This window comes from Tupaia chinensis, unplaced genomic scaffold (assembly GCF_000334495.1).
Source record: "Tupaia chinensis unplaced genomic scaffold, TupChi_1.0 Scaffold147123_1, whole genome shotgun sequence".
In the NCBI taxonomy this organism is placed as follows: Eukaryota; Metazoa; Chordata; class Mammalia; order Scandentia; family Tupaiidae; genus Tupaia; species Tupaia belangeri.
In genome coordinates this window covers 566,036-591,581 of record NW_006206975.1, presented here as the reverse complement: position 1 = coordinate 591,581, position 25,546 = coordinate 566,036, and the positions used below count along the sequence as shown (strand labels likewise).

General features: G+C 41.9%; 1 protein-coding gene across 1 annotated transcript in view; it reads left to right on the top strand.

Moving 5' to 3' along the window:
• The window catches only part of NAIP (NLR family apoptosis inhibitory protein), a 50,058-nt gene that overhangs the window by 8,311 nt on the left and 16,201 nt on the right, over positions 1-25,546 (top strand). Inside the window, exons 3-10 of the mRNA XM_014584569.2 lie at positions 1,732-1,831; positions 10,596-10,677; positions 11,531-11,582; positions 14,702-14,821; positions 17,258-17,357; positions 20,157-20,238; positions 21,838-21,895; positions 23,364-25,466. Of these exons, the coding sequence (XP_014440055.1) occupies positions 1,732-1,831; positions 10,596-10,677; positions 11,531-11,582; positions 14,702-14,821; positions 17,258-17,357; positions 20,157-20,238; positions 21,838-21,895; positions 23,364-25,466 (2,697 nt within the window). The remainder of the gene's footprint in view (positions 1-1,731; positions 1,832-10,595; positions 10,678-11,530; positions 11,583-14,701; positions 14,822-17,257; positions 17,358-20,156; positions 20,239-21,837; positions 21,896-23,363; positions 25,467-25,546) is intronic.

The window sequence follows — 25,546 nt, the reverse complement described above, 5'->3', positions numbered from 1 at the left end:
CAATCCCTTCTCCTCCATTCTCCTCTCAGGATCTTGGGCACGCACGCACATGCGCCTGGCGTGAGTTTAAGCCACCGGGTCCAGGATGCAAACCACCGTTGACTACGTGGGAGTCCAGCGACATAGCCATTACATTAACTGCTGGTCCCAGGATAAGGCTTCTTTTGAGTAGCACATTACCACGGAGCTGGACTGGCTGTATTCTTTTTTAAGAAATTTTTTGCTTTAGGGTGTGTGTACTCACTGGAAAGACAGAGACAGAAAGTGAGAAATCACCCCAGGGGGATGGTCATGCTGCAATTCCTTTTCCTCCATTCTCCTCTCAGGATTTTGGGCATGCATGTACACGCACTTGTTGTGAGTTTCAAGTCGCCAGGTCTGGGACTTGAATCATGATTGTTGGCTGTATTCTTCTTATTTTATTTTATTTTTTTGAGAGATTTTTGTTATAGGGTGTGTATGCTTGCCAGAGAGACAGAGAGAGACAGAAAGCGAGAAATCCTCCCCCCGGGGCGGGGGGGAATGACCATGCTGCAATCCCTTCTTCTCCATTCTCCTCTCAAGACTTTGGGCACGCGTGCACTTGCACCCAGCGTGACTTTTAAGGTGCCTGACCCAGGACTCGAACCGCAGTCTACTACATGGGAGTTCAGTGACACAAACATTACCCCATCTGCTGGTCCCATTGGCTGTATACTTAAGGCCCTGAAAACAAATCTGAATCAGTCTGATACCAGTCTTTTCACCCATCCTCCTTCTGCTGTTCTTACATGATCTTTCTTTCAGTATTTATTGAATGGACTTTTTGTTTGTTTGTCTTAATCTTAAATTAAATAAAAATAATATTGGACTTAGAATTGTCCTCACCATTGGGGAACCAGCAGTTAGCGTAATGGCTATGTCGCTGGATTCCCACGTAGTTGACCGTGGTTCGCGTCCCGGACCCGGTGACTTGAAACTCACGTTGGGTGCGTGTGCGTACGTGCCCAAGATTCCGAGAGGAGAATGGAGGAGAAGGGATTGCGGCGTGACCATCCCCCCTGGGGGGTGATTTCTCGCTTTCTGTTTCTATGTCTCTCTCTGTCTGTCTGGCAAGTGAACGCGCCCTATAGCAAAAATCTCTCCCCCCCCCAAAAAAAAAGAAAGAAAGAAAAAAAAGAATTGTCCTCACCATGCCAAGGATGTCAGAATAGATGTGAATGAGAATTGTAACTACACTATCATTTACTGAGTACCTCTTTATACGAGGCATGATTGAGTACGAATTCTAATTTAATAAATTTACTGCTTTTCCCCCCATTTCACAACTGAGCTCTTCAAGGCTCAAAGAGTTTAAGAATTGTGCCTATAGTTCTATAGCAATGTCATGGCAAGGCTAAAACTTAGGTCTTCTAACTGTGCACTACGTCAGCTAGTCCTGGGGTTTGTCCACTTCCCAGCACTTTGGTCAATGAACAAAGCACCAGCTCTGGGAAGTGACTGGGGCAAGAATAGAGAGGAACAGCACAAGGTTGTGAGTGTGGAGTATTGCCACGGCGAGGGAAGGGGGAGCCCGGAGCTCAGAAAGCAGTCACTTAGAGTAGTGGGACTGTGGATGGAGACTGAGGCAGGTGTGGCCACGAGTGGACAGGCATGCTGGAGCCTGTTTCATTTAAGTACAAAACCATTAGCTCCAGGACCTCACCCTAGATGCCATTGCTGGACGATCTAAATGTTTCCCTTCACACGTAGGTAAAAGGGATACAGTGCAGTGTTTTTCCTGTGGTGGATGTTTAGGAAATTGGGAAGAAGGAGATGATCCATGGAAGGAACATGCCAAGTGGTTCCCCAGGTAAGTAGATTACTATTTTCTGCTAAAAATTTTCAGTATTTTTAAAGCAAAACAAAATGAATGATGAAAGAACCACCTTCTTGATGTGTCATCTTCAGTTTTGAACTTTCCCTAACCCAAACTGGACCACTCCAGAAATTATTCAAGCAGGAAAGGACTGATTACACATTGAAAAGTTTGAATTACTCTCTATAATTTTAAACAGTTTTTAAATGTCGTTTTATATCCTGGATGCTAAGATATATTTGCAAAGTAGAAATTTCATGATATGCCTTAATTAATAAATAGAAATAATTTGTGGGCTAGCTAGTGGCATCATAGTTAAGTGGTTGGATCCTACATAGCCAACTATGGTTTGAGTCCTGGACCCAGCGGCTTAAAAAACACAGCAGGCATATGTGTGTAGACTGAGGCAGGTGTGGCCACGAGTGGACAGGCATGCTGGAGCCTGTTTCATTTAAGTACAAAACCATTAGCTCCAGGACCTCACCCTAGATGCCATTGCTGGACGATCTAAATGTTTCCCTTCACACGTAGGTAAAAGGGATACAGTGCAGTGTTTTTCCTGTGGTGGATGTTTAGGAAATTGGGAAGAAGGAGATGATCCATGGAAGGAACATGCCAAGTGGTTCCCCAGGTAAGTAGATTACTATTTTCTGCTAAAAATTTTCAGTATTTTTAAAGCAAAACAAAATGAATGATGAAAGAACCACCTTCTTGATGTGTCATCTTCAGTTTTGAACTTTCCCTAACCCAAACTGGACCACTCCAGAAATTATTCAAGCAGGAAAGGACTGATTACACATTGAAAAGTTTGAATTACTCTCTATAATTTTAAACAGTTTTTAAATGTCGTTTTATATCCTGGATGCTAAGATATATTTGCAAAGTAGAAATTTCATGATATGCCTTAATTAATAAATAGAAATAATTTGTGGGCTAGCTAGTGGCATCATAGTTAAGTGGTTGGATCCTACATAGCCAACTATGGTTTGAGTCCTGGACCCAGCGGCTTAAAAAACACAGCAGGCATATGTGTGTGCATGCCCAAAATCCCCAGAGGGGAATGGAGTAGAAGGGACTGTGGCATGACAATGCTCCCTGGAGATGCTTTCTCATTCTTCCTCTGTCTTTTTCTCTCTAAAGAGCACACATTTGCCCAATAGCAAATTTTAAAAATAAGGAATAATTTGGCTAGAGATGTTGTAAAATGGTGTATAAAGGATGTTGAAAAGTATATAATGATGTTTTAAACATTATTACAAATGGTTTCATGTACTACACAATATATACCAAATGAAAATGTTTTATTTCAAAAAAGCTCAGAAATGTTTTCTTTTAATTAATGCAGTAGTCCTTAGTTCTCTGCTTAGAAAAGGAAATGCATTTTCATTATTTTTAAAAATTATTATTATTATTATTTTTAGAGAAATTTTTGCTATAGGGCATGAGTGCTCACCAGAGAGAGAGAGAGAGAAAGTGAGAAATCCCTCCCCAGAGGGGATGGCCATGCCGCAGTCCCTTCTCCTCTATTCTCCTCTTGGAATTTTGGGCACGTACACACATGTGCCTGGTGTAGGTTTTAAGCCACTGGGTCTGGAACTCAAACTGTGGTCGACCATGTAGGAGTCCAGCGCCTTAACCACTGCACCACCTGCTGGCCCCACATTTTCATTATTTTTAATGCTACAGTTACTAGTATGTTCTACATGACTTTGTTTCTATCAAATGCAGACTCACTCCTTTAATGAATTTGTAAACTTTCACTGTGGAAAACTTCATAAAGAAGTAAAGAGAATAATATGATAGGCAGTTTCAACACAGAAAATCCTGTTTCATTCATCTCCTACCCATGTTTCATCCTGGAAATAATAGTAGCTTCATTATTTAATTTTTTTTAAGAGAGTTTTTTGCTATAGGGCATGTGCACTCGTGGAAGACACAGAGAGAGACAGAGAGACAGAAAGTGAGAAATCACCTCCCAGAGGGAATGGCCATGCCACAATCCCTTCTCTATTCTCTGGATTTTGGACACGCATGCGTATGTGCCTGGAGTGAGTTTCAAGCTGCCAGGTCCAGGGATCGAACCATGGTCAACTGTGGGAAGCTGCACACCAGCGAGTCTGCCGAGGTTTCTCAGAGAGCAAACAATTACCATGATTGGTTCCCTTCCAAAAACCTGACCTTCGAAACCTTGCTCTGATTGGCCACTAGAATCCCTCAAATTTGCATATCCGGCACCTCATGATTGGTCCAAAAGCAACCAATCATAACCCACCGTTAACAACCAATCAGGGCCCACCGTTTACAACCAATCACGACCCACCGTTTACAACCCACCAGAGTGTATATAACCACGATGCCTGGCCCACAGTAGCCAGACGACACAGACGACCGAGAAGATGACAACGACCAAGATGACGACGACGACGACGACGACGACCAGGAAGACGACAACCGAAGAGCCTGAAGAGCTGAAACACCGCGCAGTTTCCAGACGACCCTGAAGATCCTGAAGAGCTGACACTGCATCGTCTCCAGACAACTTGGGCGACCCTGAAGAGTTTAACACTACATCGTCTCCGGACGACCCTGAAGAGTTGTAACACCGTGCTGTCTCCGTGCTGCTCACAGTAGACGACGCGACACTGCGTCGTCTCTGTGCTGTACCGTGCTGCCCACAATAAACGGTGTCGTCTCCGTGCTGTAACACTACGCCGCTTGTCCCGGCTCTCACTCCTTCACTCAGGAAACCTGTTCGGCTGTCCCCCCGGGTCGGGACAGTCAACTATGTGGGAATCCAGTGCCTTAACCACTATGCCACATTATAGTCCCTATAACCACATTATAGTAAAGCAATTTCTAGATATCACATAATGTTATTTGTTAATATTTTGGCATGTAACTCTAGTTCTAAAAATGTCTTTTTTTTAGAGAGAGATTTTGCTATGGGTGTGTGTACTAGCTGAAGAGACAAAGAGACAGAAAGTGAGAAATCACCTCCCATGGGGGACGGCCATGCCGCAATCTCTTTTCCTCCATTCTCCTCTCAGGATCTTGGGCACACAGGCACGTGTGCCTGGTATGAGTTTTAAGTTTCCAGGTCCAGGACTTGAATCACAGTCGATTACGTGAGAATCCATCAATGTAACCATTATGCCATCTGCTGGTCCCTCTAAGAATGTCTTTTAAGAAACAAAATCAGAGTCCAGCAAGTGACAATGGTGGTTGGAGCACTGGGCTTCCACATGGCTGATTATGGTTTGAGTCCTGGACTGGCAGTTTGCTTTCACACTTTCCCTCTCTCTCTCTGTCTCTCTCTCTCTGCGCCTCTCTCTGGTCAAATTAAGTAATAATAATAATGATAAATTAAATTAAATTAAATTAAAAAGTATTTAAAAAAATCAATGGAGACAGCAGGTGTGGTGGTTAAGGCACTGGAATCCCACATGGCTGACTGTGGTTCAAGTCCTGTACCTGACAGCTTGCTTTCTCACTTTCCTCTCTGTCTCTCTTGTTTCTCTCTGGTCAAAATAAAAAGTAATAATAATAGGAACTAGCAAATGGCGTAGCAGTTACGTCGCCAAACTCCTATGAAGTTGACCATGGTTCAAGTGCTAGACTCAAGGGCTTAAAACTCACGCTGGGTGTGTGCGCGTGTGTGCGTGCCTAAAATCCCAAGAGGAGAATGGAGAAGGGATTGTGATGTGGCCATCCCCCACTGGGGGATGATTTCTTGCTGCCCATCTGTCTCTCTGGCAAGCACACATGCCCTATAGCAAAAATCTCTCTCTAAAAAAAAGCTGGTCCCCTGCTTGCCATTTTGACCCCCATTTGTTTGTCATTACAAGCTCATGGCTGGCCAATAAATTTCAGGGCTGAATTTATAAGACTCTCTGAGCCAGTTTGTGACCTGGTGGTTAAGGTAGCTGGATTCCACATAGCCAGCTGCATGGTTTAAACCCCAGACCAGGTAGCTTGAAAAACATCCCAAACGTGTGTGTGTGTGCACCCACATGCTCAAAATGCCAAAAAAGAGGAAGAAATGGAGGAGAAGGGATTGTGGTGTGAACATGCTCCATGGACTGTGCTTTCTTTCTTTTTCCCTCTCTCTCTCTCTCTCTCTCTCTTTTTCTGTCTCTGGGGAGCACACATGCCCTCTGGCAAACTAAATAATAATAATAATAATAATAATAATAAAAATAAAAGACTCCCCAAGTTTGTGGGGCATTTCTTTTGTTTCTTAAGCTTCAATTACACTTTCATTTTAATTTTTTAAAATTAATTAATTCATTTTTAATTGCCAGAAGGTGTGTGTGCCAGAGAGAGAATAAAATATCTCTAAATGGGACATGTAACAACTGCAGTAATTTTTCCTGTAATTGTTCATCCTGTTAGGATTTGGGGCATGTGCACACATGTACCTGGCATGTTTTTCAAGCTGCTAGGGGCAGGATTGGCCCTGGTTGGTTGTGGTTGCCATGGTTGGCCATGTGAGATCTGCTCCCAATGCACACTGTGCTTAATCACAGTGCTATGGGACAGGCGAGGACTTCAGCTTTTTGTTATTGTTGTTGTTGTTGTTTAATTTTGCCAGAGGACACGTGTGCTTAATGGATAGAAAGTGAGAAAGCATCTCCCATGAGGAATGGTCACACCACAATCCCTCCTCCTCCATTTCTCCCTTTTTTTGGTCAGGATTTTGGGAATGCACTCAGAAGCACCTAGCATGTTTCTCAAACTGCTGAGTCTGGGACTCAACCATGAAGTCAGTCATGTGGATCTAGCTGCCTTAACCACCACCCTGGTCTGATCCCCAGGACTTCAGCTTTATAGACTAGCTTCGTTGCTTCTTTATAAGCTATTGACAAAAAATCTGAGTATACTTTTACATTTTAAAAAGTGTAGTACCTAATAAACATAAGCTGATTTTATTATAATATTTTTTAAAGTATATTTTCAAAAAGTAATATTTTCACCAAGTATAGTGGCACATGACTGTAATTGCAATTATGGGTAAGGCTGAGGCAGGAGGATTATATGTTTGAGGCCAGTCTGGACAACATAGTAAGACTCTGTCTCTAAAAATAATGTAATATTTTTAAAGCAAGTTCATTTGGGGGCCAGACGGTAGCATAGTGTTAAGGCACTGGATTCCCACATGGCCAACCATAGTTCAAGTCCCGGATAGGGAGGTTTGACAATCACACTGGATACATCTGTTTACATACCCAGAATCTCAACAAGAAAATGGAGGAAAGTGGGTTATGGTATGGTCATACCTCCTGGCTGGTGATTTCTCACTGCCCCTTTCTCTGTTTTTTTCATGAGCACGTGTGCCCTATGGCAAAAATCCTAAAAAAAAAAAAAAAAAGAAGAAAGAAAGAAAAAGAAAAAAGAAAGCTCATTTTGCTATATTTTTAAAAGTGCTGAATGCCTCCTCCATCCATATTAATCATGAGGACAGGACACCACCCATGCATTCTGTGCTACACATGTGTGTGCAGACTTAGGGCAATACCTGCAAAGATTTGTACACCTGACCACAAGGGACCCTGGCCAGCCTGGAGAGAATGTGAGTCACCCGATGCAGTCCAGGTTCTCGTGTGAATACTAGAGAACAGTGGCAAGATTAGACCTCTTCCTGTTTGTCCATCCTTTACTACAGCACCATTAGAAAGAAAAGTCACATTAGAATTAGAGGGCATTTTTAAAGTTAACTTAAAAATTGCTTCTCTTTTATGAAAAGGAATGTGGTTTTTTTTGGTTTTATGTTTTTGTGAGTATTTTTTTTTTTCTTTTTGAGAGAGAGAAAGGAAAGAGATAAAATAGGTTTGTTGTTATCTTGTAATTGCCAGAGGGAACATGCACTCACCAGCAACAAAGAGAGAGGGAGAAAGAGAAAGAGAAAGAGAAAGAGAAAGAGAAAGGGAGAAAGCACCTCACAGTGGGGCTAGTCACACCACAATCCCTTTTCCTTTTCTCCATCTTGTCAGGATTTGGGGCATGCATACACATATGCCTGGAGTGTTTTTCAAGTTGTGAGGGTCAGGATTTTAACTTCAGTTGACTATGTGGGATCTAGCTCCTTTAAACACTAGACCATGGGGCCAGTTCTGGAGTGTATGTGTGTTTTAAGGTTTTTGGATAGGGCCTATGTTCTTGCTGGAGAGAGACAGAGAGAAGGAAAGTGAGAAAGCAACCCCTAGGAATGACAGCCATGCTACAATCCCTTTTCCTCCATTTTCCTTTTGGGATTTTGGGCATGCATGCACACGCACCTAGCATGACTTGAACTGCGATTGGCCATGTGGGAGTCCAGTGCCTTAACCAGTATGTCATCTGTTGGCCCCTATAATTTAATTTTTGCCAGAGGGCATGTGCACTTGTCTGAGAGAAAAGGAGGGAAAATGAGAAAGCACCTCTCATGGGGCATAGCCCTGCCGCAATCCCTTCTCTTCTGTTTCTCCCTCTAAGGACAGAAAAAGAGAGGGAAAGTGAGAAATCATCCCCCAGGGGAATGGCTATCTTGCAAGCTTCTCCTCCATTTTCTTCTCAAGATGTTGGGCACACACACACACACACACACACGTTCAATGTATTTTTTCAAGTTTCTAGATTCAGTACTTGAATCGTGCAGTTGGCTATGTGGGATCCAGCTGGTTAACCACCATGCCACCTGCTGGCCCCAACTTTTAGTAGCTTTCATATGACCATAGGAACTAAATATAGTCAATAGACCTTAATTAAAAAAAAAAAAAAATGAATATACCAGGGCCAGCAGGTGGTGTAGTGGTTAAGGCATTGGAATCTCCTATGGCCTACTGTAGTTTGAATACTGGATCTGGTAGCTTGCTTTCTCACTTTCCCTTTCTCTGGTCAAATTAAATTAATAATAATACTAATAATATTGGGGCTGGCAAGTGGCATGGAGGCGCTGGCCTTCCACATGGCTGACCATGGTTCAAGTCTCGGACCTGGTGGCTTGCTTTCTCACTTCCTCTATCTCTCTCTGTGTCTCACTGATCAAACTGGAAAATAATAATGATAATAATAATGAATAAAGTTAAAATAATTCTTAAAAAATAATATTAAATTAAATTAAATAATTCTTTTTAAAACATGAATATTCTATCCTACATATACTGTAAACCAAAGTCTCTGTACTGTGTATTTATTTCAAGAGAAAAAATAGTCTGAAAATTTAAATAAATATACATTTTGTCACTAATATAAATAAAGAATATGAGAACAATAATAATTCTCATAAATTAAGTTTTGGGGTAAATTTTTTTTCCAGTTTTATTGCAGTATAATAAAATTGAGCAATTCCATCCATTTTTTTGTTTAATTTGCTGGAGGGCATGTGCACTTCCCTGATGGAGAGAGATATAGAGAGGGTAGGGAGAAAGTACTCCCCATTGGAGTGCTGCAATCCCTTTTCCTCCATTTCTCCCTCCTTTTGGAATTTTGACTACACATGCACATGAGCCTGGTGTATTTTTCTTTTTTCTTTTTTTTTTTTTTGAGAGGTTTTCGCTATAGGGCGCATGCGCTTGCCAGACAGACAGAGACAGAGAGACAGAAAGTGAGAAATCACCCCCCCAGGGGGGATGGCCACGCCACAATCCCTTCTCCTCCATTCTCCTCTCGGGATCTTGGGCACGCACGCACACGTGCCCGGCGTGAGTTTTAAGCCACCGGGTCCGGGACGCGAACCGCGGTCGACTACGTGGGAGTCCAGCGACATAGCCATTACACCAACTGCTGGTTCCCGAGCCTGGTGTATTTTTCAAAGCCCCAGGGCTGGGACTCAAATCATGTGGTTGGCCATGTGGGATTTAGCTCTTTTACCCACCAGGGCTGGCAGTCCTTTTTGTTTTGGTTTGGGGGATTTTTTTTTTTTTAAGGTTTATTTATTTCTTGAGAAACAGAGGCAGACAGGCATCCTTAATAGAAGTTTAACCCCCTATTATGTGACCCATCCCTGTTCTAGTCAGCCAAGATCATGAACTCATGCAAGTGGAGTACACAAGGAGACCTTGGTATGTGAACCTGGGACCTTCTCATGTAGCGTCAACATCACAGAGCATTTTATTATTGCTGAGCCAGCACAACTAGCTCCTTAATACTTTTTTTTTTTTTTGAGAGGTTTTTGCTATAGGGTGCATGCACTTGCCAGAGAGACAGAGAGACAGGAAGCGAGAAATCATCCCCCAGGGGGGATGGCCACGCCGCAATCCCTTCTCCTTCCTCCTCCTTCCTTCTCCTCTTGGAATCTTGGGCACACACGCACATTCACCCGGCTTGAGTTTAAGCCACCGGGTCTGGGACTCGAACTGCAGACAGCTACATGGGAGTTCAGCAGCATAGCCATTATGCTAACTGCTGGTCCCGCTCCTTAATACTTTTAAGAAATGTTAATTTCAGGGGCCAGCAGATGATGTAATGGTTACATCACTGGACTCAACACATAGTCAACTGTAATTCGAGTCCTGGACCCAGCGGTTTAAAACTCACACTGGATTTTGTGCCCAAAATCCCAAGAGGAGAATGGAGGAGAATGAATTGTACCATGGCCATACTCCCAGGGGGTGATTTCTCACTCTCTGTCTCTCTGTCTCTCTCTGTTTCTCTGGCAAGCACATTCACTCTATAGCAAAAATCTCTCTAGAAAAAAGAAAAAGAGAGAAACATTTATTACAGTAAAGAACATATCTATCTCAGTATTGAAGTAAATTTTAATCATATTCATTAATTACAGGTGTGAATTTCTTCAAAGTAAAAAATCTTCAGAAGAAATTGCCCAGTATGTTCAAAGTTACAAAGGATTTGTTGATGTAACGGTAATTTATAACAATTTTTTTTCTCAAGTTGACTTTTGATTACTTAATATCTTAACTAGCAATGGGGAGACATTCGCTTTATGTTATGGGTTCTATTTCTTTTTCTTCCCTTCTCCTTACATTCCCCCACTACTCACCTACTCACCTCTTGCTAAATTAGAATCCTTAGAATTTTGTCTTCCAGTGCTGGCTTTTGACTGGTTGTTCTCTTCGAGGTCATTTCCCCTAATTTAGCTCTGCTGCCCCCATCTAAATGCCTCATTAAGATCTGCTGCCTTAGATGCTATCACCAAGCCCTCCTCCCAACTGGTTATTTATTTTCCGTCAGTAAGAATTTCCTAATCCTAAGTAACCGGAAACCCAACCCAAATTGGTTTAAGCAGAAAAAGAGAATTTATTGCTTAACATGACTCCAAAGACTAGATCTGGGTAGAAAATGCGGCTTGAAAATTGGGGGAGGGAAGGTGTTTACTTAGGAAGAAATCCAGGTGCAATTATTCCAGAAAGACCAGTTGCTCAATACAAAATACCCTTTTGAATTTAGTTTCCTTCCTGTGTCTTTTACTTTCTCATTAGTAAAAATACATTTATGATAACCAATTGTAGTTCCATTTTTGAGATGGATCTCTAGAAGTAACCCTGAGGTTTCTTGCTAAGTATAGGTAAACACTCTCAAGTTTTGTTTGTTTTGCATAAGAACAATTCCAAAATTAATAGAAATCAAACTTAGAAGAATTATTCTCCAACACACCAACAGTCTTGTCATTCTACCCAATGAAATTCTTCATTTTGGCAGTGAGAGGGATTGTTTATAAACCAAACAATTAATAGTTTGAATTTTAATTTTACTCAGGGAGAACATTTTGTGAATTCCTGGGTGAAGACAGAATTACCAGTGGCATCAGGTAAAAACTCAGACATATTCCAAAGGCTTTACTTGTTTATTTCTTCTTTTGCTTTTTTTGCCCTAATCTTTTTTTTTTCTTTTTAACCTTTCTAATTTTCTCCTCAATTTACAGTACCATAACTCTTTTTTAAAGATTTTTTTTTTTACCTTAGGGCATGTATGCTCACCAGAGAAGGAGAGAGAGAGACAGAGATAATGAAAGCGAAAGTGAGAAACCACCCCCGCCCCTTACACACACCTTGGGTGATGGCCACACCACAATAACTTCTCCATTCTCCTACTTGGATCTTGGGCATGCACCCACATGCATCCAGCATGATTTTCAAGCCACTGGATCCAGAACTCAAACTGTGATCTGTCATGTGAGAGTCCAATGATGTAACTGCTATGCCATCTGCTGGCCCCCACCATAGCCCTCCTTAAAAATAAATTTTCTGGGGCTGGCAGGTGGACTGGTAGTTGGGGACACTGGACTCCCACATGGCCAACTATGGTTCAAGTCCTGGACCTGGCAGCTTGCTTTCTTACTTTCCCTCGTTCTCTTTCACATTCTGAACCTCTCTGGTCAAAAATAAATTAATTAATTAAATTAAATGACAAATCTGTTAAAAAATAATAATAATTTTCCTGAACCAGCCCATGGCATGGTGGTTGAGGTGGCTAGATCACACATGGCCAATGACATAGTTCTAGTCTTGGACTCAGCAGCTTAAGAAACTCGGTGGGTGCATATGTGTACACGCCCAAATCTCAAAAGGAAAAGAAGAGAAGGGATTGTTATGTGACTATTCCTCATAGTGGTAGGTGGTTTCTCACTTCTTTTCTCACTTTTTCTCTCCCCAAGGAGTACAAATATCCCTTGGCAAATTAAAATAATAATAATAATAATAATAATTTTCATTAAAAATTCTTTGTCTTGGACCAACAGATGGTGTAATGGTTACTTCGTTGGACTCCTATGTAGTTGACCGCGGTTTGAGTCCTTAACGGGTGGCTTAAAACTCACTCCAGGTGTATGTGCATGAGTGTCCAAAATCCCAAGAGGAGAGTAGTGGAGAAGGGATTGCAGCATGGTCATCTCCCCTGGGGAGTGATTTCTCACTTTCTGCCTCTTTAGCTCTCTCTGTCTGTGGCAAGTACACGCACCCTATAGCAAAAAATGTCTCTTTTAGAAAAAATAATTATCATAATAAATAAATAAAAAGAAAAAAAATTCTTTTTTTTTTTTTATGCAGTGTTTTATGTTTTTAGCATGGGCAAGTATAGGGTAATATAGTAGGTTGGTTCCTTAACTGATGGTTTCTTTAAAGCAACTAAATTTTTTTAAAAAACAAGTAAAATCTCTGGATAAAATGCTTTCAAAAAAAATTCTTAAATAGCTTACTGTGTTGTTAAGTTAAGGAATATTCAGATTAAAAATGAAGTGACAAAAAGATTCTTGGGATTAAGTGGAACATTGAAGCGAGCTTTCATCCTAAGGTAATTCACAGAACCGAGTTAAGTTTTGTCTTCAAGTCTCCATGGCCTGCAGAAGACAGGAATCAAAGTCCAGGGTGGCTTTAAACTTAAAACCTAAGGTGGAAAGTCAGATGGAAACTACCAGAGTGCACATCCTAAAGAGCTATAGGTATACTGCCTATTCTTTAAAAAAAAAAAAAATAGTTTGCTTGAGGGCACATGTGTGAGAGAGAGAGAGAGAAAGAGAGAGGGAAATCACTCCCCTTTAGGTCAGGGCCACATTGCAATCCCTTCTCCTCCCTTGTCCTCCTGGGATTTAGGGCACATATACACACACGCACCTGGCATGTTTTCCAAGCTACAGGGTCCAGGACTTGAACCATGCAGTTGGCCATGTAAGATCCAGTGCCTTAAACCCCAGGCCACCTGCTGACCCCCACACTGCCTATTCTTAAGGGAACCAAAAGGAATATTGCCTTTCTCAAATTTTGACATTAGCTTTGGAAAGAGGGAAATCTCCTCTAGCTTTTTCTTGTTTTATTTTCATGCTAGATAATGAAGAGATCATTTAAAATGTTTTCTATTATAGGAAGTGTAAAAACATATACAGAACTAAGACAGTGGTGTATACTCTCTAAATATCCACCACTCTGCTTCAACAATTCTTTCTTTCTTTATTTATTTTTAGAGAAATTTTTGCTATAGGGTGCATGTTCTCCAGAGAGACAGAAAGACAGAAAATAAGAAATCATCCCCCAGGAGAGCTGGTCACACTGCAATTCCTTCTCTTCCATTCTCCTCTCAGGATCTTGGTCATGCACACACATGTGCCTGACATGAGTTTCAAGCCGCCAAGTCTGGGACTTGAACTGTGGTTGACTAGTGGGAGTCCAGTGACATAACCATTATGCCATCTGCTGGTCCCTGCTTCAACAATTCTTTTTTTTTTTTTTGAGAGGTTTTTGTTACAGGGTGCATGTGCTCGCCAGAAAGATAGAGAGATACAGAGAGACAGAAAGCGAGAACCGCCCCCCCCCCCACCCCGAGGATGACCATGTCACAATCCCTTCTCCTCTGTTCTCCTCTTGGGATCTTCGGCATGCACGCACAGGCGTCTGGTGTGATTTTAAGCCTCCAGGTCCAGGACTTGATCCGTGGTCGACTACATGGGAATCCAGTGACACAGCCATTATGCTAACAGCTGGTCCCCCTGCTTTAACAATTCTAACACATGGTCTATCTTGATTTCTGTTCCCCTTCCTTCTTTTCTAAGCCCACTCCCATAAATTATTTATTTATTTATTTTTAAAGAAAGATTTTTGTTATAGGGCATGTGCTCTTGTTGGAGAGACAGAGATAGCGAGAAATCACCCCTGGGGACAGGAGGATGGCCATGCCACAATCTCTTCTCCTCTCAGAATTTTGGGCACGCATGTACACGTGCCCAGTGTGAATTTTAAGCCACCGGGTCTGGCACTCAGCTGTGGTCAACTACATGGGAGTCCTGCACTGTAACCATGCTGACATCTACTGGCTCCCAATTATTTTGAAGCAGACTCCATACATCACATTATTCCATGGGTAAATATGAAGGGATCATTGAACACTGATATTGAGATGTTCAAGTATGCTGATCTTACCCTGTGTCTTTTATTCTAGCTGATTGCTATGACAGCATCTTTGCTAATGAAGATCTACGTCTGGGATCTTTTAAGAACTGGCCCCACGAATCACTTGTGGGACCTGCAGCTTTGGCCAAAGCAGGTCTTTTCTATACAGGTGAGTCAGTAGTTTTTGCCTACTTGCTTGCTTGAGCTTGTAAATCCCCACATAGACTTTATGGTCCTGGGCTGGCATTTCCCAAGACTCAACCATCTCTGCTCTTTTCATCATCCATATAGATCCCTTTTCTTTCCTGTATCATAAATACGTTCCAATTTTCCATACCTTCCTTAGTTGGTAAAGCTCCGAACTTGAAACCTGAGGGTCTGGACTATCACTGCCTGCCAGTGTTCCATTTGGAATAATCATCCTGTCCTTACTCTCCCTACTCCTGTGTCTCCCAGAAGGGTTTATGGAAACTGCCACAGGACACTTCTGCTTATATTCCTTTAGCCAGAACTTATTCAGCTGGTCATATCTAGCTAGAGGTGCTGGGAAACCTAATCTTTTTCCTGGGTAGCAATGTACCTCGCTAAAATTTGGATTTGTATTACTATGGAAGAATAGAAGATACTGGGATGTGGATAACCATTTTTGTCATATTCTGCTTGAAGAAAATCTCGTGATTTATTTTTATGATTCCCATGTATGTAGAGTCTTTCATTAGTTCACAGTAGTCTCTCTTTAACTGCCAGCCATCAGGAAGCTCTACTCTCTAATCCACAAAGGGTGGGCTGGTTCCCCCTAGCCACATCTCTGCCCAAGGTACAACAGGGTAGACAGGGACAGGTCATCATGCTCTCCTAGAATGAACACACACACGAGTTTCTATACGGGTTCCTGAAGATCTTTAACTGAGAGGTCAGTAGACATCACAAATATCACAGAACAGTGCAGAGTAGGAGAATATAGTCACTTTATCTAACACACATATTCCATTGGTCAAAAAAAAAATTTTTTTTTGAGAGGTTTTCGCTATAGGGCACGTTTACTCGCCAGACAGACAGAGAGAGACATAGAGACAGAAAGCGAGAAATCACCCCCCCAGGGGGGGATGGCCATGCCGCAATCCCTTCTCCTCCATTCTCCTCTCGGGATCTTGGGCACGCACGCGTGCCCGGCGTGAGTTTAAGCCACCGGGTCCAGGACTCGAACCGTGGTCGACTACGTGGGAGTCCAGCGACATAGCCATTAGGCTAACTGCTGGTTCCAAGAAAAAGATGAGATTTGACCCTACTTTCAGCAGAATAAACCGGACAATAATGTGGTAAGAGGCAACTGGACAATAATGTGGTAAGGGGTTGGCAGGTGAAATGGTGGTTCAGGGTGCTGGACTCCCACATGACCCACCACAGTTTGAGTCCCAGACCTAGTGGCTTGCTTTCTCACTTTCCCTCTCCCACTCCCTCTTGCTCTCATTCTCGCACTGTCCCTCCCTGGTCAAATTAAAATAAATAAATAAATAAACAAGCAAATAAATAAAGTTAAGTAAAATGATTCTTTAAAAAACATGAACTCACACTGAATTCACATAAGAATTGCTAGATTTGCTCATGTCTTTTCCCCTGAGCATCACACATATTCTTTTAAATTTATTTGTTAAAACAAATACTTGTAGCTTAAAACTCATGCCAGGCACATATGTGTGCATGCCCAAAATCCTGAGAAGAGAATGGAGGGTTGCAGCATGGCTATCCCTCCTCAGGTGTAATTTCTCACTTTCTGTCTCTGTCTCTCTCTGTCTCTCTGGCAAGTGCACACAGCCTGTAGCAAAAATCCCTCTAAAAAACAAACAAAAAACCCCAAATACTTGGGCCAGTAAGTGATGTGGTGGTTAGGGTGCCAGACTCCCACATGACCAGCCGCAGTTCAAGTTCTGTACCTACTAATTGAATAGTATACTTAATAACTGCTAGATACTCTTCTAGGTTCATCGGATTTGTGAGTAAAACAAACAAAAATCTCTTTCTTCATGGAGCTTTAATTCTGGTTCTAATTGCAAATCATTCTGTTGATGAAGAAGAAGGGGCAGAAGGAGGGCTTTCATCGAAGTGCATGGTGGGGCCTGTGAGGGGGTGCAGTGATGCCGAGTTGTGACTTGACTTGAGTCACTGCCGATGCAGTGACTTGAGCAATGCTGGGTCCCTGTGAGAGACTGTAGGTTTTGTTCCCTGTTCAATGTGTACATGCCTGGCCTGGGAGCCCATGGCTTTGGTTAGCTGGAAGGAGGGAGGAGTTGATGGTGGTATGAGACCTTATTGAGGGTACTTGTTTTTCTCTCACTCTTCATCTCTCACTCTCATGAAAGAAAGAAATAAACCTAAAAAAAAAAAGTGCATGGTGCATAGGCATATTCAGTTACTGCTTATTACCCTATTGGTGGAGGAAGAGTACTATAGAATATTGCCTCACTGATAATCCAACTTGTGATTTTGTCACGGAATCAAATTGATCCAAAGGAGGTTTCACTAATAAAAGTCTGGTGTTTACTGTCTGTTTATTAACTGACAAATGCACATGCCAGTGGCATTGATCAGATTTCCTTATTTCTAGGCGTAAAGGACATTGTCCAGTGTTTCTCCTGTAGCGGACGTTTGGAGAACTGGAAGGAAGGTGATGACCCCTTAGAAGATCACACCAAGTTTTTTCCCAAGTGAGTGGAATGTCAATAACTGCAGGTAGAAATTTCATGTTTTTTTTCTTTTAGGTGTTCAAGCAGATATCATACCTGAATTTAGAGGGTATTTATGTCCCAGTTTCATGATGCCTAGCAAATAGTTTTTAGAAGTATGTTTCTGGCCTTTCTTTAGTTTTGATATTGCTGGAGATTTTTAAAATTAATCTTTTATTTGGGAATAGCTTGTATTTACAGGAAAAGTACACAGATAATACAGAGTTCCTATATATTACCTTACGTAGCTCCCCCCAATTTTAATGTCTACATTACCATGGGGCATTTGTCAAAATTAAGAATTGGTGCTGGGCATAGTGGCCCATGCCTGTAGTCCCAGCTACCATGGAGGCTGAGGCAGGAGGATCGCTTGAGTCCAGGAGTGCTAGGCTGTAGTGTGCTATGCCAATCGGGTGTCCACACTAAGTTCAGCATTAATGTGATCTCATGGGAGCAGGGAATCACCAGATTGTCTAAGGAAGAGTGAACTGGCCCAGGTCGGAAATTGAGCAGGTCAAAATTAAGAATTGGTGGGTCAACTGGTGACATGGTGGATAAGGCAGCTGGATCCCACATGACCAACTGCACAGTTTGAATCCTAGACATAGTGGCTTGGAAAACATGTTGGGTGCATGTGTGTGCATGCACAAACCTGAGAGGAGAATGGAGAAGAAATTGTAGCATGGACATCCCCCTGAGGTGGGGTGCTTTGTCATTTTTTCTTTCTCTCTCTCTCTAGTGAGGATATGCACTCTACAGGTAATTTTTTAAAAAATTAGAACATTGCTACATTACTATTTTTTTTAAGAGAAATTTTTGCTATAGGGCACATACACTTGTTGGAGTGACAGAGACAGAAAGTGAGAAATCACCCCTCAGGGGAGGATGGTCATGTCGCAATCCCTTCTCCTTCATTCTTCTTTTGGGATCTTGGGCACACACTCACATGCACTTGGTATGAGTTTTAAGCCACTGGGTCTGGGAATCGAACAACGATTGACTATGTGGGAGTCCAGCAATGTAACTATTTTGCCATTTGCTGATACAACTTTTTTTCTTTTTAAGAGAGATTTTTGCTATAGGGTACATGTGCTCTCCAGAGAGACAGGGAGACAGAAAGGGAGAAATCGCCTCCCAGGGGTGATAGCCACACAGCAATCCCTTCTCCTCTATTCTCCTCTTGGGATTTTGGGCATACATTTATACACGCCCAGTGTGTTTTAAGCCACCAAGCCTGGGACTTGAACTGCAGTCAACTACGTGAGAGTCCAGCAATGTAACCATTACACCATCTGCTGGTCCTGCTACATTACTATTAACTCTAGATTTCATTTTGATTTCACCAGTTTTTCCACTGATGTCCTTTTTTGTTTGTTTCAGAATCAATAGATGGTTTTCCTATTTTTATTCTTTTTTTTTTTAATTTCTCTCTTTTTTTTTTCTGTTTTTTTGTTTTGTTTTGTTTTGTTTTGTTTTGAGAGATTTTCACTGTAGGGCGCGTGCGCTCGCCAGACAGACAGAGAGAGACATAGAGACAGAAAGCGAGAAATCACCCCCCAGGGGGGATGGTCATGCCGCAATCCCTTCTCCTCCATTCTCCTCTCGGGATCTTGGGCACGCACGCACACGCGCCCGGCGTGAGTTTTAAGCCACCGGGTCCGGGACACGAACCGCGGTCAACTACGTGGGAATCCAGCGACATAGCCATTACGCTAACTGCTGGTTCCCCCTATTTTTATTCTTTAAGTTCACTCTAGTTGGTGTCAGGGATGAGCATTAAATATACACTCATTCAGGGTACTCATTTGTGCCCCAAATTCTTTTTTTTTTTTGGACAGGTTTTTTTTTTTTTTGTTATGGGGTGTGTGCGCTCGCCAGACAGAGAGAGAGAGAGACAGAGAGACAGAAAGCAAGAAATCACCCCCCAGGAGGGTTGGCCACCCTGCAATCCCTTCTCTTCCATTCTCCTCTCGGGATCTTGGGAATGCACGCACATGTGCCCAGCGTGAGTTTTAAGCCACCAGGTCCAGGAAGCGAACTGCGGTTGACTATGTGGCAGTCCAGCGACATAGCCATTATGCTAACTGCTGGTCCCTGTGCCCCAAATTCTGAGAGGAGAATGAAGGAGAAGGGATTGTGGCATGGCCATTACCCATGAGGATAATTTCTCGCTTTCTGTCTCTCTGTCTCTTTGGCAGGCACCTATCCCTATAGCAAAAATGCTCTCTCTAAAAAACAAAACAAGACAAAACACTAACATTTCCTATTTCCTATGATTCTGTCAGTGTCATCATCAAACAAGACATTTAGACTGTGGCTCTCAGCAATAGAAATGTAAATGGTTTATAAAGTAATAGTGACAATATCTGGAAAATTTGGTGGACTGAGTGTATATTTATTTATTTATTTTAATTTTGTTTATTTAATTATTAATATTTTTAGTTTGACCAGAGAGAGACACACAGAGAGAGGGAAAGTGAGAAAGCAAGCCATCAGGTCTAGGATTTGAACCACAGTCGGCCATGTGGAAGTCCAACACCTTAACCACCCTGCCACCTTCACAGCCTGGCATGAGCTTTAAGCCACTGGGTCCAAAATTCAAACTGGGGTCAACTATGTGGGAGTCCAGCAATATAACCATTATGCCATTTACTGGTCTCCTGGAAATGTTAGTTTTATACTTAATTCTTGCTTTAGAAATTGTAACAGTATTTTTAAAAACCTAATGCAAATGCTTAATTGCATACAAGTTTTTTGGTAACTTTTAACTTTTGTGCTTAGTTGTCAATTTCTCCAAAATATGAAGTCCTCTGCAGAAGTAATTCCAGACTTTCAGAGCCATGGTGAACTTGCTGAATTAACGGTAATGAACTCCACTGCCTTGTCTGTTTTAGCAGTATATGGTCGTGTAATTGAGAACTGTTTGGACAGGAATTTTTTTTATCATGAATAAGTGAACAGATAAGTTCTATATCTATCTACTAAAACCCTATCATGTGCTAAGTGCAGTGGGAATACTGCAATAAACCATGAAGACACAATATCTAGCTTCAAGAGACATCTACTCAGTTCCTCCTACTTTGGGGCCCATATTCTTTTAGATTCAAGAGTTGATTAGTCTCCAGGCTAAATAGATCCAATCTGTAATCTTTATTTGGAGGACAGTTAAGACCTGACTTGCTACTGGAATGTTTTTAGGACTGAGAAGATATATTTCTTTAATGAAACCAAAAGCCCACCAAAATTATAAATTCATGTTATAGGCTTGCCCCTTTAAACCAAAAAATCCTACATAGTTCTCTAGGATATATGATATCTGGAAAATATCTGACATCTGGTCACTATCAGTTTAATACAGACACATACATACATGTACATCAGCTTATTTTGAGGCTGTGTAATGAGAATGTTATATTGGGTTGTCAGAAAAGTTACGGCACATTTTTTGCATAGAAAACCAGAAAAATAAGCCCTGATTTTTCGGATGACCCAATATTTGTCATACTCCAAAAAGCAAATAACTTGTCATTCATTTGATTTATCTTTTAAAAATTATTTATTTAATTTTATTTATTTATTAATTTATTTTAAATTTGACCAGAGAAAGACACACACACACACACACACACACACACACACACACACAGAGGGGAAGTGAAAAAGCAAGCCACCAGGTCTGGGACTCAAACTGTGGTCGACCATGTGGGAGTGTCCAGCATGTTAACCACCACACCACCTGCTGTTCCCCTTGATTTATCTTTTATAGTTGTGAATTGAAAAAGTTAAAAAGTTGAGGGATATATATATATACACACATATATATTTGTGTGTGTGTGTGTGTGTGTCTTTTTCTTTAAAGAAAGAAACCTAAGATTTCTATATCCCAGTTGTGTAATATTAAAAAGCTAGTTAACTAATGACAAAGGCTGCACCTATTATTTTTGGAGTATCCTTCTTGCTCCAGATACCATTATTCTGATTGCTCGCATAGCACCTGGAATGTGTTGTGTATGTACTATCTGGGAACATACACTCTTGTGGATATTTAGTTTACTTATTGTTGGAAAACAGCTCCCTTCAATCAGCATCAGTATTGAGGGTGGGCTCTGTTTGGAAGATGTTTGATCCCCAATTATAACATGGTGCCTGGGGTCAGTAAATGGCGTGGTATTTGAGGCGTTGGACTCCCACATGGCCCAGACCTGGTGGCTTGAAAACCATGCCGGGCACATGTGTTTGCGCACACATACACACACACATGCAGGCCCAAAATCTCGAAAGGAGAGTGGAGTAGAAGGATTGCAGTGTGGCCATCCCATGATGGGGGATGATTTCTCATTTTCCCTCTATCTCTCTTTTTCTGGTGAGTACATGCGCCCTATTGCAAAAACAAAAACAAAGACAAAAAGATAACATGATGCCCTACTTTTTTATGATTTACAAATTATTTTATTTTTCAAAGGAAACTACCAGTGAAAACAATCTTGAAGATTCAGTAGCAGTTAGTTCTGTAATGCCAGGTAAGGACTTTGAAGCAGTGCATGAGATTGTATCTATGGGTATATTATTTTGTATGTACAACATTTGAAATTTGTAGTTGTCCAAAGTGTTCCTGAAGAGGAGTGGAGCATTGAAATGGAGAGTGTGGTATGTGAGAGAGTCAAGTTCTTGTGAGACCTCCAGAGTGAATGCAGCTCCAACTGTTAGTAGTCAATGCTTCTGAGATGCATACAGACCAGTGTATAAAGACACTGTTCTCAAGTTTCCTTCTTGAGTTTCTTTTTTTTTTTTTTATGATCAGTTATTTAATTAGGTTCTTGGCAGAAAACTTAGAACGCCAATTTGTGAGGATAAACTCCATTTGTAAGGGCAAACATGGATTGGGGATAGCCCTGGAATTGAGAAACAGCTTTGATGTTTGGTAGAATTTGCAAGTCCACAGCTTTCTGATCAACCTTGCACTGCTCTGAAATCTCGTATTTCTCCCTCTCTGTGTCTAAGATCTCACCTTCCTGGTTTCTGGGCTTCCATAGTTTCTTTTCTTCAAGTAAGCATTGATAAGGTGCTTTGGGAGTTTTACTTTGCTAATATCAATTTTTGTGGAGGGGCCAATGACAAATTTCTGGTGTGTTCTTCACAGTGGAACTCGATTGAGACCGGTGGTCCAGTTACAAGTAGCAAGCCACTGCTCAGCTGCTTCAGGAAAACCACTCTCTTGCCTCTGTGGCATCCCGTAAGGATGATCAGAATGGTCCCAGGAGTGATGCTAGCTTGCAGCTTTTTCACAGCTTACTGAAGGGGTTTTTGCCTTGGCTCAACAGCTTTCAAGACACATCTTCAGTAGGATAATACCTAGGCATTTTGCACAGTATAACCACTCAGGTACCACCATTCTTGTCTCCACCAACTGGTTTTGTGACAGTCACAAAAACCTTCTCCTTTTTCTTTTCAATCCTGGATTTAGTGTCCAAGTATTTCCTCTTATACATGGCCTTCCTGGAATACATGGCATACTGGGAGTATCTGCCGATGCCACAGACTAGGACTGGGTTTCGACTGCGATGGGGTTTCCCCTTCTTGGGCTTTTTAGCCTTGGGGTCACCCTTTTTAACCTTGCCACTGGTGTCAGCCTTCTGGGCTTCAGGTTTCTTCTTAGTATCCTGCTTCACAGTTTGTTCACCTGCCATCTTGTATAGTGGGAGAGACTTTCCTGAGATTTTTAAGAGAGAAATTATAGGCTCTCATAGCACTCCTAGATTTTGTCTAGGTCCCCATGTCATGTGGGATACTTGGAGCACATGCTCCCAGCATTGTGATCTTTTGGAAAGAGCTATGAGAGGATCCCAACCTGGGAATGAGAGATAGCTGTGGAAGGTTCTAGTACATTCACAGAAGACAGGCAGAATCATATAGTGAAAATAGCTTGATGTTAGGATTGAGAGAGATGTGGCTGTGAATCACAGCTGTGCCCCTTTCTTCTCTTCACAGAAATGCCCCAATGGTTTCAAGAGGCAAAGAGCCTGAGTGAGCAACTGAGAACGGTCTACACCAGCGCCAGTTTTCGCTACATGTCTTTGCTCGAAATCTCTCCCAGTCTAGCCACCAACCACTTGCTGGACTGTGATCTCTCCATTACTTCCAAGCACATCAGCAAACCTGTGCAAGAGCCTGTGGTGTTACCTGAGATCTTTGGCAACTTGAACTCTGTCATGTGTGTGGAGGGTGAAGCTGGTAGTGGGAAGACCATGCTCCTGAAGAAAATAGCATTTCTGTGGGCATCAGGATGCTGTCCCGTGTTAAACAGGTTCCAGCTGGTCTTCTACCTCTCCCTTAGTTCTACCAGACTGGACCAGGGGCTGGCCAACATCATTTGTGACCAGCTCCTAGAGACACCAGGATCTATCACTGAAATGTCTCTGAGGACCACCCTCCAGAAGTTAAAGAATCAGGTGTTATTTCTCTTGGATGACTACAGAGAAATGTGCTCAGTCCCCCAAGTCATAGAAAAACTGATTCAAAAAAACCACTCATCACGTACCTGCTTATTGATTGCTGTCCGTACCAATAGGGCCAGGGATATCCGCCAGTATTTAGATACAATTCTAGAGATCCAAGCATTTCCCTTCTATAATATGATCTATATACTACGGAAGCTCTTTTCACATAATATGACCCGTCTGCGAAAGCTTATGGTTTACTTTGGAAAGAACGAAAATTTGCAGGGAATCCACAAAACTCCTCTCTTTGTAGCAGCAGTCTGTGCTAACTGGTTTCTGAATCCTTTTGACCAGTCCTTTGATGATGTGACTACTTTCAAGTCCTATATGGAGTGCCTTTTCTTAAAGCACAAAACTACAGCCGAACTTCTCAAAGCAACCATCTCCTCCTGTGGTGAGCTGGCCTTGAAAGGGGTTTTTTCATCCTGCCTTGAGTTTCATGATGACGACCTCACAGAAGCCGGGGTTGATGAAGATGATGATCTAACCACATGCTTGATGAGCAAATTCACAGCCCAGAGACTGAGACCAGTCTATCAGTTTCTAAATCCTGTATTCCAGGAGTTTCTTGCGGGGGTGAGGCTGCTTGAACTCCTGGATTCAGAGAAGCAAGAAGATCAAGATTTGGGACTTTTTTATTTGAAACAAATTAACTCACCCATGATGGCTATAAGTTCCTATAGCAATTTTTTGAACTATGTCTCCAGCCACCCTTCAGCAAAGGCAGGGCCAAAAATCATATCTCATTTGCTTAATTTGGTGAAAAATAAAGAGTCATTGGAGAATGTATCTGAAAATGATGACTACTTGAAACACCATCCAGAAATTTTACTGAGGATGCAGTTAATCAGAGGATTATGGCAGTTAGCCCCAGAAGCTTACTTTTCATTGGTTTCAGAACATTTACTGGCTCTTGCCCTTAAAATTGCTTATCAAAGCAATACTGTTACAGCATGTTCTCCGTTCATTTCACAATTTCTTCAAGGAAAAACGCTGAGTTTGGATGTACTTAAGTCACAGTACTTTTTTGATCACCCAGAAAGCCTGTTATTGTTGAGGAGCATCCAGGTGTCAATAAAAGGAAATAAAAGGCCACCCAGAGCAGATTTATCGGTCCTGAAAACATGTTTGGACACATCACAAGCACCAACCATAGATCAGGAATATGCTTCTGCCTTTGAATCTGTGAATGAATGGGAGCAAAATATAACTGAAAAAGAGGAGAACATAAAGAGTTTTCTGGATATTCAGCGCATGGCACCCCTGGACATCAGTTCTGGCTATTGGAAACTTTCTCCAAAGCAGTACAAGATTCCCCTTCTGGAAGTCCACGTGAGTGACACGGATGCTGTAGAGCAGGAGATGCTCCCAGCTCTGATGGCCATATGCTCAGCTTCACAGCACATTGAACTCCACCTCAGCTCCAGCAGAGGAGTTATTGAAAGCATCCGCCCAGTTCTTGAGCTGTATAAAGCCTCTGTCATCAAGTGCCGCATAGACAGGTTTGATCTCAGTGCAGCAGAACAACGATTGCTTCTCACCTTGCCTTCCCTGGAATCTTTTGAAGTCTTGGGGACATCCCAAGGTATCCAAGGTATATGTAAATATTTTTAAATGATTATTCTAACATATAATTTTATTTTATCATTCTCAGTTTTAGGTACATTAAAACTT